Below are 14,967 nucleotides of genomic sequence, written 5' to 3'. Positions count from 1 at the left end.
CAGAAGCAGAACCTAATTTCCCTTTTTATTCTTCCTCCTTTTCTATGGGGAGATTAAGGAAAGGGGGATTCTTGTCAATAAAAATTAAAACAGTAAATGAACAAGTGCACCTAGTGAACTACACTGTATTTTCCTTGCCTTCTCTTTCAGTTATGTTGCAAATTGATCTTGAGATGACTCTGTTAACAATGTGTAATCTAACTGGGGCCTCTATAAGGGGCCCAATCCATTCAAGGTACAAGTCCAGACATGGTGGGAACTGAGGGCTATCAATACCTTTGAAGGGTTAATCCTACGAAATAAGCAATAAGCAGTTCCCACTTCCCCAAATAGATACAGAAGCTTCTAAACTGGAATAAACCCTTGTTAAGAAAAAAAAAAAAGAAAGAAGAAGGGGGGAAAAAAAGAAAGGTGCAGGGTGAGTTCCTGCTTTAAAGCTATGCTCAGCATAACCTCTGAAATAAATGAAGTATGTACCAGAAAGATTCCTGCCAGGGCCATTTTGTATATACAGACTCTTAGCTCAGAGCCAACTGAACTGTCACTGCTTTTTACTTAAGATAATTCTTCAGGCTTTACTAATTAGGAACTAACAATTCTTTCAGATGAGCTGTGAAATGCGGGGAAGAATACCAGCAGTATGTTTTAAATCAAAGTGTTTACATCAGGAATGATTCGTTTTTTCCATGAGGAATGAATTGTGAGACAGGCAGTCTTAACACTGCCATAAATCTGCGTGGGAATTAAAATTGTGGAGAGAATAACAAAAGGAAGTTGCTATCCCTGCCTCAGCCCCACCTCTGGAGACAGAATTTACATTAACAAGGGGCTCAAACCATAATCAGTGTTTGAGAAACACTGTTCTTTAAATCTATTTAAGAAATGCTGGAAAAAATCCACACTAGAGCTCAGTAAACCTTCTCTCCTCTGTAAAGCAAAGGTGTAACATACAAAGGGAAACATCAGCATTTTCTTCATCTCCTGCCTAAGCCTCTGAAAAGAAAAAAGTTTAAAAACACACTTTGTGACTAGTGTTTAAGTGATGCTTGAGAAAATCATGACTGAAAAAAAGTCTGAACCTGTTTTTGGTCCGAATGTATTTCTGTCTCTGAGAAGACAGAGGTCTCTGAACTAAGAACAAGGCCATTCTCTTATTCGTGGTTGCTAAATGGCTGAGGAGCTCCTCGGTGGTGCAAAAGGGCCATCAGCTCTATTGCATGTTTCTTCCCAGCTGTTTGAAAAGCTGGTCCACTTGAAACACAACAATACTTCCTCCCGGTGCTCTGTAGGAGAGCAAACTCCCCCTCAATAAGGTATTTATTCCACGTGTATGGTAACTATTATTCCCAACATTTACAACATCGCTCATTTTAATTGGGAAAAAAATTATAGCAACAAAAAATCCTGCAGTGCACATACACAGAGACACACATATTTACATGTAGAAATGCAAGGAATTCAAGTTGTTTCTAATAACTGCAGCTCCTGGAGCAGACATGCATTCCACACACAACTGACTTAAATTCTCTTTCTTTTCTTGCCATAAAAATAGACAGATGTCCTCCTTCAAAAAAAAATTATTTTCCCTCTTCCTGCGTTACAGGAAGCCTGCCCACGCTTTTAAATACAAAGTGAGTAAATATAGAAGCACAAATTAGCCATCTTGAAAAGTCTATATTTCCCAGCCACAGGGAAACTAAGGAATTACTGTGAGTGTTTACATACCCAACAAAGTTGAATTAAAACAGTATTTTCTATCCATATGCTCATGAAAACAAGCAAGAAACTAAGGAAGAGAACAGTAGACTTGCTGGTTCCTCACCTGTTGCTACAGTGGAACTGGGATATCACTGCCATATTCGATCTTGTTCATATGGACCACTATAAATGTCAGCCTGAACACTGTTACCACTTCGATCAAAGCATGTCTTACATATATACATGATACAACTACAATGAAAATTTCAGTAAGCCTGTCTGATCCCCTAAAAGTCTGACTAGACAATTGTCTCTTTAGTTGTCCTTCTGTATCACATCTATTAAAGGTAAATAAAAGTATGATGGCTCTTTACATGACATTAATATCTTGACGTATTTTACAAACCTGTGAATAAAACTCTGCAGTTCATTACAGCAGCAGTGGAGTAGGTCTGTCCATCTGATACTTTCTGGCTTAGACTTCTGCTTTACAATCTTGTTGTTCATTTAAAATTAACTCATCTCTTGTTCCTCTGTTACAGGCTGCGTAAAATTATGCTGTTCCCTTGGCTTCTAACATCGGTGCTTCTCTATGAGTTGACACATCCTAACTGGCTAGAGTTATCAGTCACAACATAGACATTTTATCTACATTAAATTGTGGGAAACTTAGTCAAAAGAGGTAAATTCAATAAAAGAAAACAAAATGAACAAAATCCAAACCAGCTAGGCTCATTTAGACTGGATGGCTCTTTTTTCCTCAGTCTCAATCTTTAGCAGTATCAGTAACACTTTGATCCAGATTTAAGGACTGAGTTGGCAGCTGGTCAGATGGCCAAAACGGCAATCACTAAATTTAGCATAATGTTTGTTGTTTGGCTGGTTGGGGTGGCAGTTGCACATTTTATTCCTCCCCAGCTATACTCTAGGCACACAGAAGCTATTTGCTTCCCCAACAGGATTTTCTTTTCCCAAGGGAGATTTGGAGTTTGAGTTAACAAATACTCAAAGTGGCAAGCTACAATTGGTGTCTCCAACAGCTTGTATTTGTGTACTTTGCTCTGCACACTCACACTTCTCTGGCAGGCAAGTCTGCCACTAGTATGCTGCTGCATACCTTTCCAGGCAAAAAGAACAGCAACTCCCTTCCAGGATTTGAACAAGGCTGCGAAGAGCTAGAGGAGGAGAGTGTCCATGAACTGACTGTTGCATGTTTGAGAACAACTGAAAAGCTTCACTGAAAACTTTTCCCTAAATGCTATCACAGAATAGAACAAAAAAAAAAAAAAAAGTATTCATTTTATCCATTTTCTCTTCATCCTTGTTAACAATCACACTCCTTTTTTTTTTAAATTTTTTTAAGGAGTTTGGTGAGACTTAAGGTTGTGTGAGACATACTTTGATCTGCACCCTGATGAGTGAACATTCCCCTTTGCTGCTAGCCCAACTAATGAAGGGATAAAATTAGCTTTTATCCCTGGCACTTTCTTTAGCAAAAAAACATGCACTAATCAGCTGTCCTCACTAATCAGTTGCCTGGCTAATGACCTTTTGCCTTAAAATACTGAAATTTCTGAATTATGTGGAGGAAAAAAAGCCAACACAGACTGGCCCCCTCTGTGGGTCTTAAGCCCATCATCTGGAACTGGAGATTGGAAGGTTAAATGGCAAATGTGTATCCTGACTAGGTGATAAATCTATAATCAAAAGGCACAAGCCTTTACACCTCAAGATGTACTTCATTACTACACAACTGAATGATTTTTTTCTTTTTTCTTTTTTTTTTTTTTAAACTAGAAGCAGATGAAAAAAAAAATTGCTTAACTCTCTCATATTTTGCCTGTGGAGAAATCCATTGCACATCTGTGTTCAAGTGTCAGTTAATTTCTTACTTTTTTATTAACATCTGAGCAGGGATCCAGAAGTTGAAACTGTTTGCCTTTTTTACCCCATACATCTTAAGGGGACTAGAAAATGATAAAACCACCCCATTAGCCCACATGTTCACAAGCAAGTGCATCTCTAAAAACAACAAAACAAAGAACAGTAAAAATAAATTAATTAATAAACAAAACCATCAGCATTAAACTTTCCAATCCCTCCCCAAATTATTAAAAAAAAAAAAAAAAAAAAAACACAAAAACCTAAGATTATTTAAAAAGATTAAGATTAAGTAATTAAGAAGATTTTAAGGCCTGTTTCATTTTCCTCCTCTGCTTTATTTAATGAGGTATTTTTTCTTTGTGTATGATGGGGGTGGAGCAAATGCAGAACTGGATGACTGAGGAGGATTAACAACAGATGATATATCCTGTGGAAGTTGCTTTGCAGAGGCCTGTGCTAATTTTGAGTTGCCATGCTTCCCAGCTTTTAATTTGAGACAGAAAAAAAGGAAAAAAAAAAAATCACATTTACCTCAACTCACACACAGAGAAAGCAATTCTCCCCAAGATGATGCAAGGTGACAAACAGCATGACATTAAACTTGACAGCCTGAACAGCCTTCCAACCTCCCTCCCCAAAACACACGTGTAATAAATACTCACGGTAATGAGGATCCATGTAACCATTTCTGGGGTCCATAGTAAACAATGTCCCACGATAAGGTACAGAAGGTTCAGGAAGGTGCGATATAGATCCATGGATCTCTTTCTTTATTAATGAGGCCCTTTCCTCGCTAGATGTTGAAGGCTCCTCACTGATCTTGCTGAGGCCTTGCCCACCTTGTGGCTGCATTGTGATTGCGTTCCTTCTCTCTCTGTGATAGGTCTGTCCAGGACTTTCATCCTCTGGAAAAAAAATACCAAAGAAGAAAGAGAGAGAACAGAGAGAGAGAGAGAGACAGAGAGAGAGAGAGAGAGAGAGAGACTTTTAGTCCATTTTTAGCAAATAAAACAAGAAGTTCTCCCTGCCACCACTAGTGCTAGGGTGCAGGTTGGTGACAGCCGGCATGTAGCTATGAAGGATGCTGGGGGGTGTGGGCTGAGCACACTACCGACAGCTCTTGGTCAGTAGATCATCGTCACTCATGCACTGATGCATTTACCAGTAAGGCTATCAGTCTTGCAAGAACAGACAGAGACTTGCTGTTTTCTTGCCTCTGGGACAAGGAAGTTTTGGCTGCCTGACGAGGAGGAAGAAAACAATTTGTCACAAACAGCAGAAGATGAACCCTGCTAGCCAGGCCTAAATCAAACCTTGCCACCCGCTGCTGCTCTGCAGCGCTGCTCCAGTCCCTCAGAACCTTGCTTATGTGGAAGGCTGGAGCCTTAAAGAAAGGCCATTAGTAGGAAAACAAGGTGGGCGACACTGAAATACATAAAACTGCCCAAGAGTCAGCATCAGCAGCACAAGACAGGCAAAGTGGGGACAACTGCTCCAGCACCGTTGCCACAGGTATGCGTGAGTTGACCACTCCCCCCTTCCCTTTCTCCCATGTCCAAACACACAAATTCTTAACAAACAAAAGGAAAAACAAAAGAGAATGAGGAGAGCGGAGCCCAAGGACTGGTTTGGAAGAACCCCTCACTGCTTGTGAGCACTTCATCATAGAGAAGGCAAATGCTTCTGCAGGCCTTTCCCCCTACATCTGTCAGGACGTAGCTCTTCACTCATTCATCGTCAGTGTCCCTCTCTGAGTCCTGTTTGCCTGCAGTGGAAGGGCCAAAAGGCCTTCCAATCATTGCTTCACCAGCCTGCCTTGCAGTACAGCCAGGCATTTATCCAAGCCTGGGCTCCTGCATGAGCAGCAATTCCTGCAGATCACAAGCAGCCTTCAAAAACCACACCAAGGGGCTCTGCTATTGCATTATTAAAATACAGAGGCACTTCTCTAAACAAGTGCATAACTGTGTGCTGGATTCTGGCAGATGTCTATGCTCCAGGTACAGCCTTGCTCAATAAAACACCTTGCACATGTGGGCATATACCAATGTCTTGAAGAAGTACCAATAAATACAGTCAGTTTCAAAAGTTGTACAACGTATATGAAGAGACCCAGAAGACTAAATATTGGGTACAGAAAAGGTAACTGCAAAGGAAATGAAAGTACACTTAGGAAATTAAAGCAGCTCAGGTAAACCTATTCTACAACTCACAGGCAAAGCAGGGAGCAGGGTCATTTATAACAGTGACAAGATTCCACTTCAGTTGTCAGAGGCCAAAATTGCTAAGGTCAGGGCCACATTTTTACTTACATCTTACCCTGCTGCACTCATTCAAATAGCAAGAGCATCAGCAACCAACTGATCATGACAACTCACACAAGTTCGACACCAGCGTAACTCTGCCTTCACATATGTTACGTTACAAACAGGCTACCCATGTATTAAATAACCCAGAGTTTAATTTTCGGCATTATGCCCAACCTAGCTACACCGTTACTTTTAATGCAGAGCTTTCCAGGCATTTCCCTGCCCCCTGTTCTCCAAAATCACAACAACAAAACCCAACAGTGCAGTCTATTGAGTGTTTAATTATTTTTCTATCTCCAAGTATTACAGCAAGCAGGGGCTGCTGACTTATCAGCATCTTCCAGGGACTGAATTCTTTAAATAGCCAGCAGTAATTGTCCATACAGAGAGCTTCCAGGATTGGGACTGAGGAGAAAGAGTTAATAGAAACAGACAACAACACTAGAGTTTAAGCCCTTTGCCCTTTTCTACTTTTTATTAATATGCATATGTACTGGTCCCTGCTCTAGATTAGCACAGTTTAAGGTTTCCACATTTTACACCAAGGCTGTTCTTAGTTAGAGAAACGCAAAAGGGAATCTAAAACTTTAAAACTTATATGACGTTTTTAGAAAGCAGCTTGTATAACTGAAATGTAAAAAACAAATCACCCCAGCCGAAGTTATGTTTTCCATCACATTTCTCCCTAGCTGATATCTTTTATGTTAACTTTCAGCCTACAGTGAACTTTCACGGATGAGATGTAAACTCTTGTGAAAATAGGAGATTGTACTCTATTGAAATCTATTTGAAATCTTGACAGACCCTTAAGTGTAGCAAGCTAACCTGTGCTACCACGGTATGGAAGCCAGTGAGCTTGAAGTTGATTTGTGTGGCTGTATAATCGATCTGAGGATCAGAGAGGATTTCAGTTCTTTTACTCTTCCACAAAAAGATAATATTTGTTAAAACTGCCATCCTGGAATACAGGAACCCAATGCCTGTCTACAGGCTTCAGTTTTATTCTTTCCTCCTCCAAACATGCATGCATGCATGTGTCATCAATCAAGGCACTGGGGACTGGTATGGAACATTTTTTTTAGAATTCTGGAATGAAATTCAACGCCTATTTTCAGTAACTTTGAAACTCAAGGAAAAATGTGTTTTGTTTTAAAAAGCTGCTTTTTTTTTTTTTTTTTTCCCTTTTAGGAAGGAATAGTGAGAAGGAAACAAAAGAAAATTAGTATTTTTTCCTCTCTATCAACCATCTTTCCCCCCCATTAAATTAATGCTGCTTGCTGTTAGAAGTCAAACACTTTTGTACACTGGATACTATATATAATTTCATCCAGCCTTTTTTTTTTTTTTTAAACAAAAAAGCAAACATGGTGGCGTTCCAGCGACAAGACACAACAGACTAACATTTTGCTAAGCATCTACTACCCACTCCATACCACCGTTTCTTTTGACAGGGGGCAGATGAGGGGCTTGACAGTACCTGCATTCCAGAATACAAATAGCTGGGATGTTTATAAGAGCCTTCTGCACAGAGAGGGGGAAACTTCTCCTGCAGTCATTCTGCCGAGTCTCTCAACAGCAGTAAAGCCACTTCAGTGAGCCAAAAGGCAAAAGCTGTCTAATCTTGTTCTGTTTCAGCTGAATTACTTGATAAAAGTTTGAGAGTGAGTGCAGACAAGCTGTGCCGGGCCAAATTATTGACAGAAACATGCTGTCCACCACAGCAACAAGTGGAGCTCTATAGCAAAAACGTAAGCAAACAGCCCACTGCTGCAGCAGCAACTGCCAAAGGCTTCTTACAAATGCATGGCAACTGTTATTGCTCTTCTCAAGTTTTAAAAGTGGTATGGTTTAGGGTCAAAAGAAACATCTAATTTACTAAAACTTGCAGAAAAAAATCACAGCCAAGGGGACCAATTCTCCCTCATCTCCACCAGTTTACCATCAGTGGTACTCCACCAGCTTCAGCATAGTTCTGCCTGTCTTCCACAGGTTTAAGAGAAAGACTTAGGGGAAAAACGCAAAAGAATAAAAAAGGGTGATCAGGCCTCCAAAGCAATCCGCATAAAACTCTCTTTCTTCATGTATGCCCTATTCTGTCTTAACAAGCTAGGCGCCAGAGACACGTGTTACAAGCACCTAGTCTGGAACAATCACATTCATTCAGAATTCTCCCGTGCACTGCTATTCCAATCAGAAGTGGTTTTTATTTGAAGTGTTTAGCAACTAAGAGCACCTCATTCTAACTAACAAGCATTTTCAGAGAACTCACACAGGACAGTATGCCTGAACAAACATGCTTCTAGTTGTTCAGCTAATTTAAAAGCAAATTAAAAATCAAGGCAAACAGAAATCAAATGCAAGAATCCACTGAACCTTCTTCCCCCATTAACTTTTGTTTGCTTGTTTTATTGTTGTTCTACAGACATCAAGATACAAAGTCAAAGCTTCTTCTCAGCATTAAAAAATAAAAAAAGTTGAAATCCACTGATAGAGGATGCCAAAAATCACTCCCACCACACTTCAGAGATACCCCCATTCAGACAAGATGCAGCAGTTCAGCTAAATCCATCTAGGCATAAGTTTCCTCTCCATATTTCTGCCTGCAACTCGTAGGTAGCATTATGGTCACACAGGCAAGCTGCCGACATGCTGCACCTGGGTGAGACAAGAGACAACGTACTTACAACGCAGTCCAAAAGACCCTGGCTTACACGCTCTCCAAGCTCTTCTCTTGCCCAAAATTCTCTGGCTACAGGCTGTGGACATTCCTCCCTCTCTTTTTCTCTCTCCTCCTCTCCCTCCCTCTCTCTCAGAGGCAGTGCTTCTCTCATTAGAGGAATTAAAAGTGGTTGGTGCCATGCTAAATTTAACAAGCTCATTAGTATTCTTCCTGTGTGCTTCCTAGTGAACTCTCCCTATTCAAGCAGCTCTCTGTAGCTGAGGGGTCAGGCGGCTAATCATTAAATCAAACTAATGTCACCCTATCACAATCGGCCTAAGAGAAGGAGGGTTTATTATTTCAGTTTATGCTAAATAAACGGTTTTACAAATGGTCTCCAAGCAAGGTCAACAGCAGCTTCAATTACAAGACAAACTTAACAAGAGTTGCTATAAACCAAGTGCTCCATATTGACCTAAGCACAAGCTCTGCTCCGCATATTGCCACTAGCAGGATTGTACAGGAATGCATATTGTAAAATAAAGGAGAGGGTAATCTTTTCTTTGCCAGAATTTGTGACTGCACAGAGACTGCTCATTCACCTCTCCCCAACCAGCTTGCTGCTCAGCTCAATTCACCCCACACAAAGGCTGAAGACCAGACCTCAATGGACAGAGTGAAACATGTTCAAAACTAGGCTCTCTATTGTGACTGAATTTCTTAACATCTTTTCAAAAAGCGGAGAATGCCTTGAGGCTAAAGGAAGAAACAGGCTAATGGTGAATTGGGAATACTGAGCAAATTTCAGAGCCCTTTCCTCCTAGCTTTTGAGGTTGAAAGCAAGCTCTTTCCTTTCAAGTTTCAAAGTCCTTTTTCCTCCCGCAGTGTCACAGAAGGATTTGAAAAGAAGGTAATTGTGCTCACAGTCCCCCTGATCAGAGCTTACGTCCTATTTCTGGTATTTCGGAATACTTCTTGCAATAATGGTGCATATAGCTCAATCCCTTAACCGTCCTGCACTCTGCAATTGCTCATTAAATGAACAATTGCTGGCATAAAATGCCTTTTATGTTCAAGGTCTGGATATAAGATAAGCATTCTAGTACTCTAAATTTGGTTTACTGAGGAAACTCTCCATCATTAAATTACAAAACTGAAGTCAGAATATCAGTCTTTCCCAGAAAAGCAGAATTTTAGGTTGTTGTAAACCAGAATGAGGGGGAGAAAGAATGTTAAAAAAAAAAAAAAAAAAAAAAAAAAAAAAAGATTGACTATTTAAGATTCTTAATAGAATAGGTATCTAATAAGAAAGCAATTTCCCTCACTTTTAATGTCTATGTTTTTGCGACCTCGCATTTTTTTCCATAGAACAACACAGTAGAGCAACTGCCAGGCTCATCAAGACACGGGTATCTGACGCTTCCTGCATACATCTATTGATCACTATTCTCTGGCCATTTTATCAGCAAAGAAGGAAAAAAAAGCATCAGTAGGATTGCGCCGCCCTTTTAAAAAAGAGTGTGTGTTATAACCAAAGTCTTATTTCAGGTGGGTACAGTAGCTTAAGCTGAACACTCCTGGTCCTAAGTTTGTCACTTTCCTGCATTTGGAGCAGCTGCACATGAAGTACACGCTCTGGAAATGCTACCACAGATACAAAGCGCAATGCTTATAGTCAGCTTTAAATATAGAGTTCCAACCATTTCAAAGGCTACAAAATGTGTTAGATAACAAGTACGCTTCTTAATTTCTTTGCAGTGCCTATGCATACCTTAAAAAGGACTACTGTGCTTATAAATAGCATACATTATCTGAGCTCACCACTGAAAATGTATAGATTTATATTCCCATTCGTAATGGATTTTCAGCTTAGTTATTTTAACATTACCATATGTATAGTACTTTCCAAAACCTGACTGGTGACCTTTGAAATAGAAATATACAGCTCTTTTCTCTGATTTTTAGTTTGTTTCAAGACACTTGTTATATTCTTTTTTTTTTTTTTTCTTTGTCATCTTTAATTTTCTCTAGAAGAAAAAGGATTTATCAGCAGGACAAAGTAGAACTGCCTATGGACTCAATGTTGAAAATACTGCCAGAATACTCCATCTCCTGTTATTTTATATAAATGATATGTATATTCACTGTAAGTCTAGATACAGTACAATTTAATTCAGCCCTTTTCTGAAAGTATGGAGGAAGCCAGAACTCAGTGCATCAATATAGTTTTTATGATGTTTGAAAGAGAATCAGATCCTGTGTTCCTCTGGGTCAGCATCAGGGCTCCCAGTGACCAGAAGGCTGCTTCACCACCACCTTAGCGCATTTACTATCAGCTGAACCATGACTTGCAGCCTTTTCTACTGTGCACACAACTCCCAAGACTGATGAAGAACTGCTAAAGGCATGAAGCAGCTTACAATACAGGCACATTTTTTCAGGCATCTGGATTGGAGAGATGTCTGTTAGCTTTGATATGTCTTTAGCCCAATTCCTTGATTGTCCATGTGAATTTGCACTGCTTGTTGACCTCCAAGTCCTCTCAAATAAAGTCAAGTGGTTCAAGTTAAACAGATCAATGTGCAACTATACAAAATAAAACCTTCATTTTACACAAGCCAATACTCACTGGGTTTAACTGGGAGTCTATTTCTACAACCCCAGCCAAAAGCTGGGTTTTTTGCAGCTTTAAGCTGCAAAATCCTACTTCAAGAACAGCCAGCTACCCATACATAAAGGCAGATGGCTCTGAGAGACCTCCTTGCCAGCCCCAGGACTCTCTCTCTCAAAAAGCAAACAAGGAGGACACAAGGCAGGGTTCGACTGTCTTGCCCCGATCCTGCATCATGCTGACCAAGGCAATATTTTGTTCTGCAAAATATTTTGCAGAACAGAAAGGAAAAAAAAGAAAAAAAAAAAAAAAAAAAAAGGAGGAACATCCGTATGAGCAAAGTTACTGACCTGATACTCGAGCCATCCCACTGACTTCAGTGACCCTGGATCAAGATGTGCAGTTGTTTGCTGTAAACCAGATTTGGGTAGTATCCTGGCAATATACGCCCAGAGCTGCTCAGGTGAGTGGCCGGGCCACCGGGACGAGAAGCCTGAACACAGAGTCCCAGCCTCAAGCTTCTGGATTGCTAGCCTCAGTGGAGCTACTGGAGGCAACAGTACCCAGCAGCATGCAGGGACTGTTCCAAAGAAATGAGAGTCTCATTTCTAAAAAAACTGTCCCCTAGCCTATTTCCACATGGGCTTTAAAATAACGAAAACAAACAATTTAAATCAAAGCAGCTGAAAGCCATTTTCTCCCCTAGTTCAGTGCTACGTGTTTCTCCCATAACAGACAGTGGATTATTGCAGTGATACTTAACACCACTCACAAGCACAGCCCCCAGTGCTCTGGTTTAGGTGTGAGTGACGACACTGGCTGCTGTGGAAGAAACACTAAACCTCATACCCAGGTATTGAGCAGGTGGTGAGCTTACCTCCACAGTGCCTACAAGGCCAAATCCTGACTGCTTTACTCACATGGTAATCATACAGATTCAGAAAAACTTCTCATGCAAGTAGAGCAAGAGAGATCCACATCCAATATCAGAACTGCCCTAGCTGGTGGGGGGTTTGTGTGGTCTGTCAGCAGACATCTACCATGGAGATGTTTATTAACACAGGTAAAAATGGTATCATTAGGTTGATGAGTAAGGAATTCCTAGTAGTAGTGTTCTCTGCAGTTCCAGTAGACAAGAGAAAAGAAAGTCTTAGTGCAGAAGACATCTGGAGGTAGAATTAATTGGCAAAATTAACAAGTGGCTGCATTGTTTCTCCTTTTAAATCTGCAGGACCAGAAGGTACACAGAAGCACTTCCCCTTCTTGGTAAAATAGATTTTGATTTTGCCACTTAAAAACTGAGAAATTCATATGACAGAAAAAAAGATCCCTTGCAAAAACAACTTGACTTTTCCATTTCCCCTTCTATAACGTGTTCCACTATATAAAATTTGCCTGCAAGTTACTGTGTGACAGCCCCAAATTAAACTGTTCACTCCAATTCTGCTGATCATGGCCAAAATCAAGCTTAGCAATTCCAGAATATCTCTGAGATTATCACTTCCCTCTAACATCCAGGCTCTTCAAAGAACCAGGAGTCTCAAATATAGTGGAGAAACAACTGCTGACATCAGGATCTGACTATTGGCAACCGTTTCTCATCAGGGAAAAACTCCTCAGCCTCTTGCAAGACACTCCAAAGAATCCTGATTTGAAAGCATTATGAAGTTTCTTCCATTAGCCAGTTATTAGATTGCTAGTCACTGCTTACTTTGAGCAGCTAATTAGTTACATCAAAGGCGCTACAATAAATTCCCAGAAGGGTTTTAGGGGGAAAAATGTATTTTTCAACCATCTAATATAATAGCGCACTTATGCCTATCTGAGGGTAACTGGCTCGTTTCACTCGTAGACACTGAGGGATATATTCTGTGGTGCTGTCACATTCTACCAAGCCAGCAGCAACACCGGGCCTCAAAGCTGTTTTACAAGGGCATTTGTAGCCCGATGAAAACTACATTAGCCATGCTTAGAAGCCACAAAAAAAAAAAAAAAAAAAAAAAAAAAAAAAGAGCAGGAATAGGGACAGAAGAGTTATAACCTCTTTGGCGCATCATCCCCAACTTTAACACCTACAGACCACGTACCTCGGCCTCAACAGAATAAGAGAAATTACTGCCATTAACGTTTTGCACACAAATAGAGCTGATGTTAATTTCCTCTTATTTTTCCTACAGTGGGTTCAAACTGCTAAATGCAATCATTATCCAGTCACTAAGCTGTAACAATGCAAAGCCAAGCAACCCATCATTTTGAAGGCCAGATTTCACCTATTTCATTACAAAATTTATTTATTGTGTCCTTTTACACAGTTGCATTAAGAGTCAGCATTTCCGTAATATCTCAGTACTACCGGACTCTGAAACATATCAGCAGTTCAAAATTATGTTATGGGTTACTCTGCCCTGATTTACAGGGCAAAGTAACAAAGCAAACTCAGCTGAGAACAATGATCTCACCAAGTCTCAGAGTAAGATGTATTTTGTGTGCTGAAGTATATTCATACATATTTATACATACGTGTATACACATTTATGTGTGTACATATACACACACAAATCCAGCTGTACCACATGCTCCCATAAAATCTAGCTAATTTTAGATGAGATTCTAGATGATACATGGACGTAAAAAAAGGGGTGGCCAGCAGGGAGAGGGAGGTGATTGTGCCACTCTCCTCAGCTCTTGTGAGGCCCCATCTGGAGTGCTGCGTCCAGGCCTGGGGCCCCCAGTACAGGAAAGACGCAGAGCTCTTGGAACAAGTCCAAAGGAGGGCCACTAAGATGATCAGACGGCTGGAGCACCTCTCCTATGAAGAAAGGCTGAGGGAACTGAGCTTGTTTAGCTTGGAGAAGGCTCCAGAGAGACCCCCTTGTGGCCTTCCAGTACTTGAAGGGGGCATATAAACAAGAAGGGGAATGGCTGTTTACGAGGTGATAGGGCAAGGGGGAATGGTCTTAAACTAAGACAGGAGAGGCTTAGGTCAGATATTAGGAGGAAGTTTTTCACACAGAGGGTGGTGACACACTGGAACAGGTTCCCAAGGAGGCTGTGGATGCCCCATCCATGAAGGCATTCAATGCCAGGCTGGATGTGGCTCTGGGTAGCCTGGTCTGGCAGTTGGCAACCCCGCAAATAGCAGGGAGGTTGAAACTAGATGATCACTGAGGTTCTTTTCAACCCAGGCCGTACTGTGATTCTATGATTCTATGATGTTAGCACACAAGCATACACACAGGCACACTGGACATCTGGACACAGAAATGAGCTTTTCTCATCTGTCATCACAAGTTTAAATAACTCAGGAGGAAAAGAATGCTGCACAAGAAATGCAAAAGTTACAGCTAAGGGTGTTTTAAAATGAAAAAAAAAAAAAAAAAAAAAAAAAAAAGCAACTCCTCAGAAAGCTCTCAGGTCCTATTAAACCAAAGGATTTGATGCTTTGAATGTTCTTCTAGACATCAGTCCTTTAATTAAAAATTGCCAAGCTACTAAACCACAGAAATTGACCTACACTTCTTTTATCAACAGTTTCTCCCCTAACAGTCTCCATTAGGAGGTATTCTGAGAAAGCCAGAAACTCAAAACCATCTCTTTATCTATCAGAAAGAAGCATTTCATATGAAAGTTCAGAGTACCACAGACGTTACCTCCCTCTTTTCCAAAGAGAAAACCCACCTTAAAACTTAGAAAGTGCTGAATCTTCCCAGAAGCCATGCTCTTTCTCTTCATACCATTCTTTCCTCTCAGTTTTCTCCACTGCAGAGGATGTATAAGTTCTGGCAGAGTTCCATGCTGCCATGCTA

The 14,967-nt window shown here is 40.6% G+C and overlaps 1 protein-coding gene across 2 annotated transcripts in view; it reads right to left on the bottom strand.

Annotated features, from left to right (window-relative positions):
* Window positions 1–14,967, bottom strand: part of GLI3 (GLI family zinc finger 3) — a 197,705-nt gene that overhangs the window by 126,357 nt on the left and 56,381 nt on the right. The window contains exons 1-2 of one of the 2 annotated variants that reach the window (XM_072330202.1): window positions 8,576–8,680; window positions 4,245–4,487 (exon numbers count right to left, since the gene is read on the bottom strand). In XM_072330202.1, coding sequence (XP_072186303.1) covers window positions 4,245–4,434 — 190 coding nt within the window. In that variant the 5' untranslated portion in view covers window positions 4,435–4,487; window positions 8,576–8,680. Of the gene's footprint in view, window positions 1–4,244; window positions 4,488–8,575; window positions 8,681–14,967 lie in introns of those variants that run through there. The other variant, XM_072330201.1, reaches the window with a different exon arrangement.

This window comes from Excalfactoria chinensis, chromosome 2, assembly GCF_039878825.1.
Source record: "Excalfactoria chinensis isolate bCotChi1 chromosome 2, bCotChi1.hap2, whole genome shotgun sequence".
NCBI lineage: Eukaryota > Metazoa > Chordata > Aves > Galliformes > Phasianidae > Excalfactoria > Excalfactoria chinensis.
The sequence above is the reverse complement of the archived record's forward strand: the minus strand, read 5'-3'. Positions and strand labels throughout refer to the sequence as shown.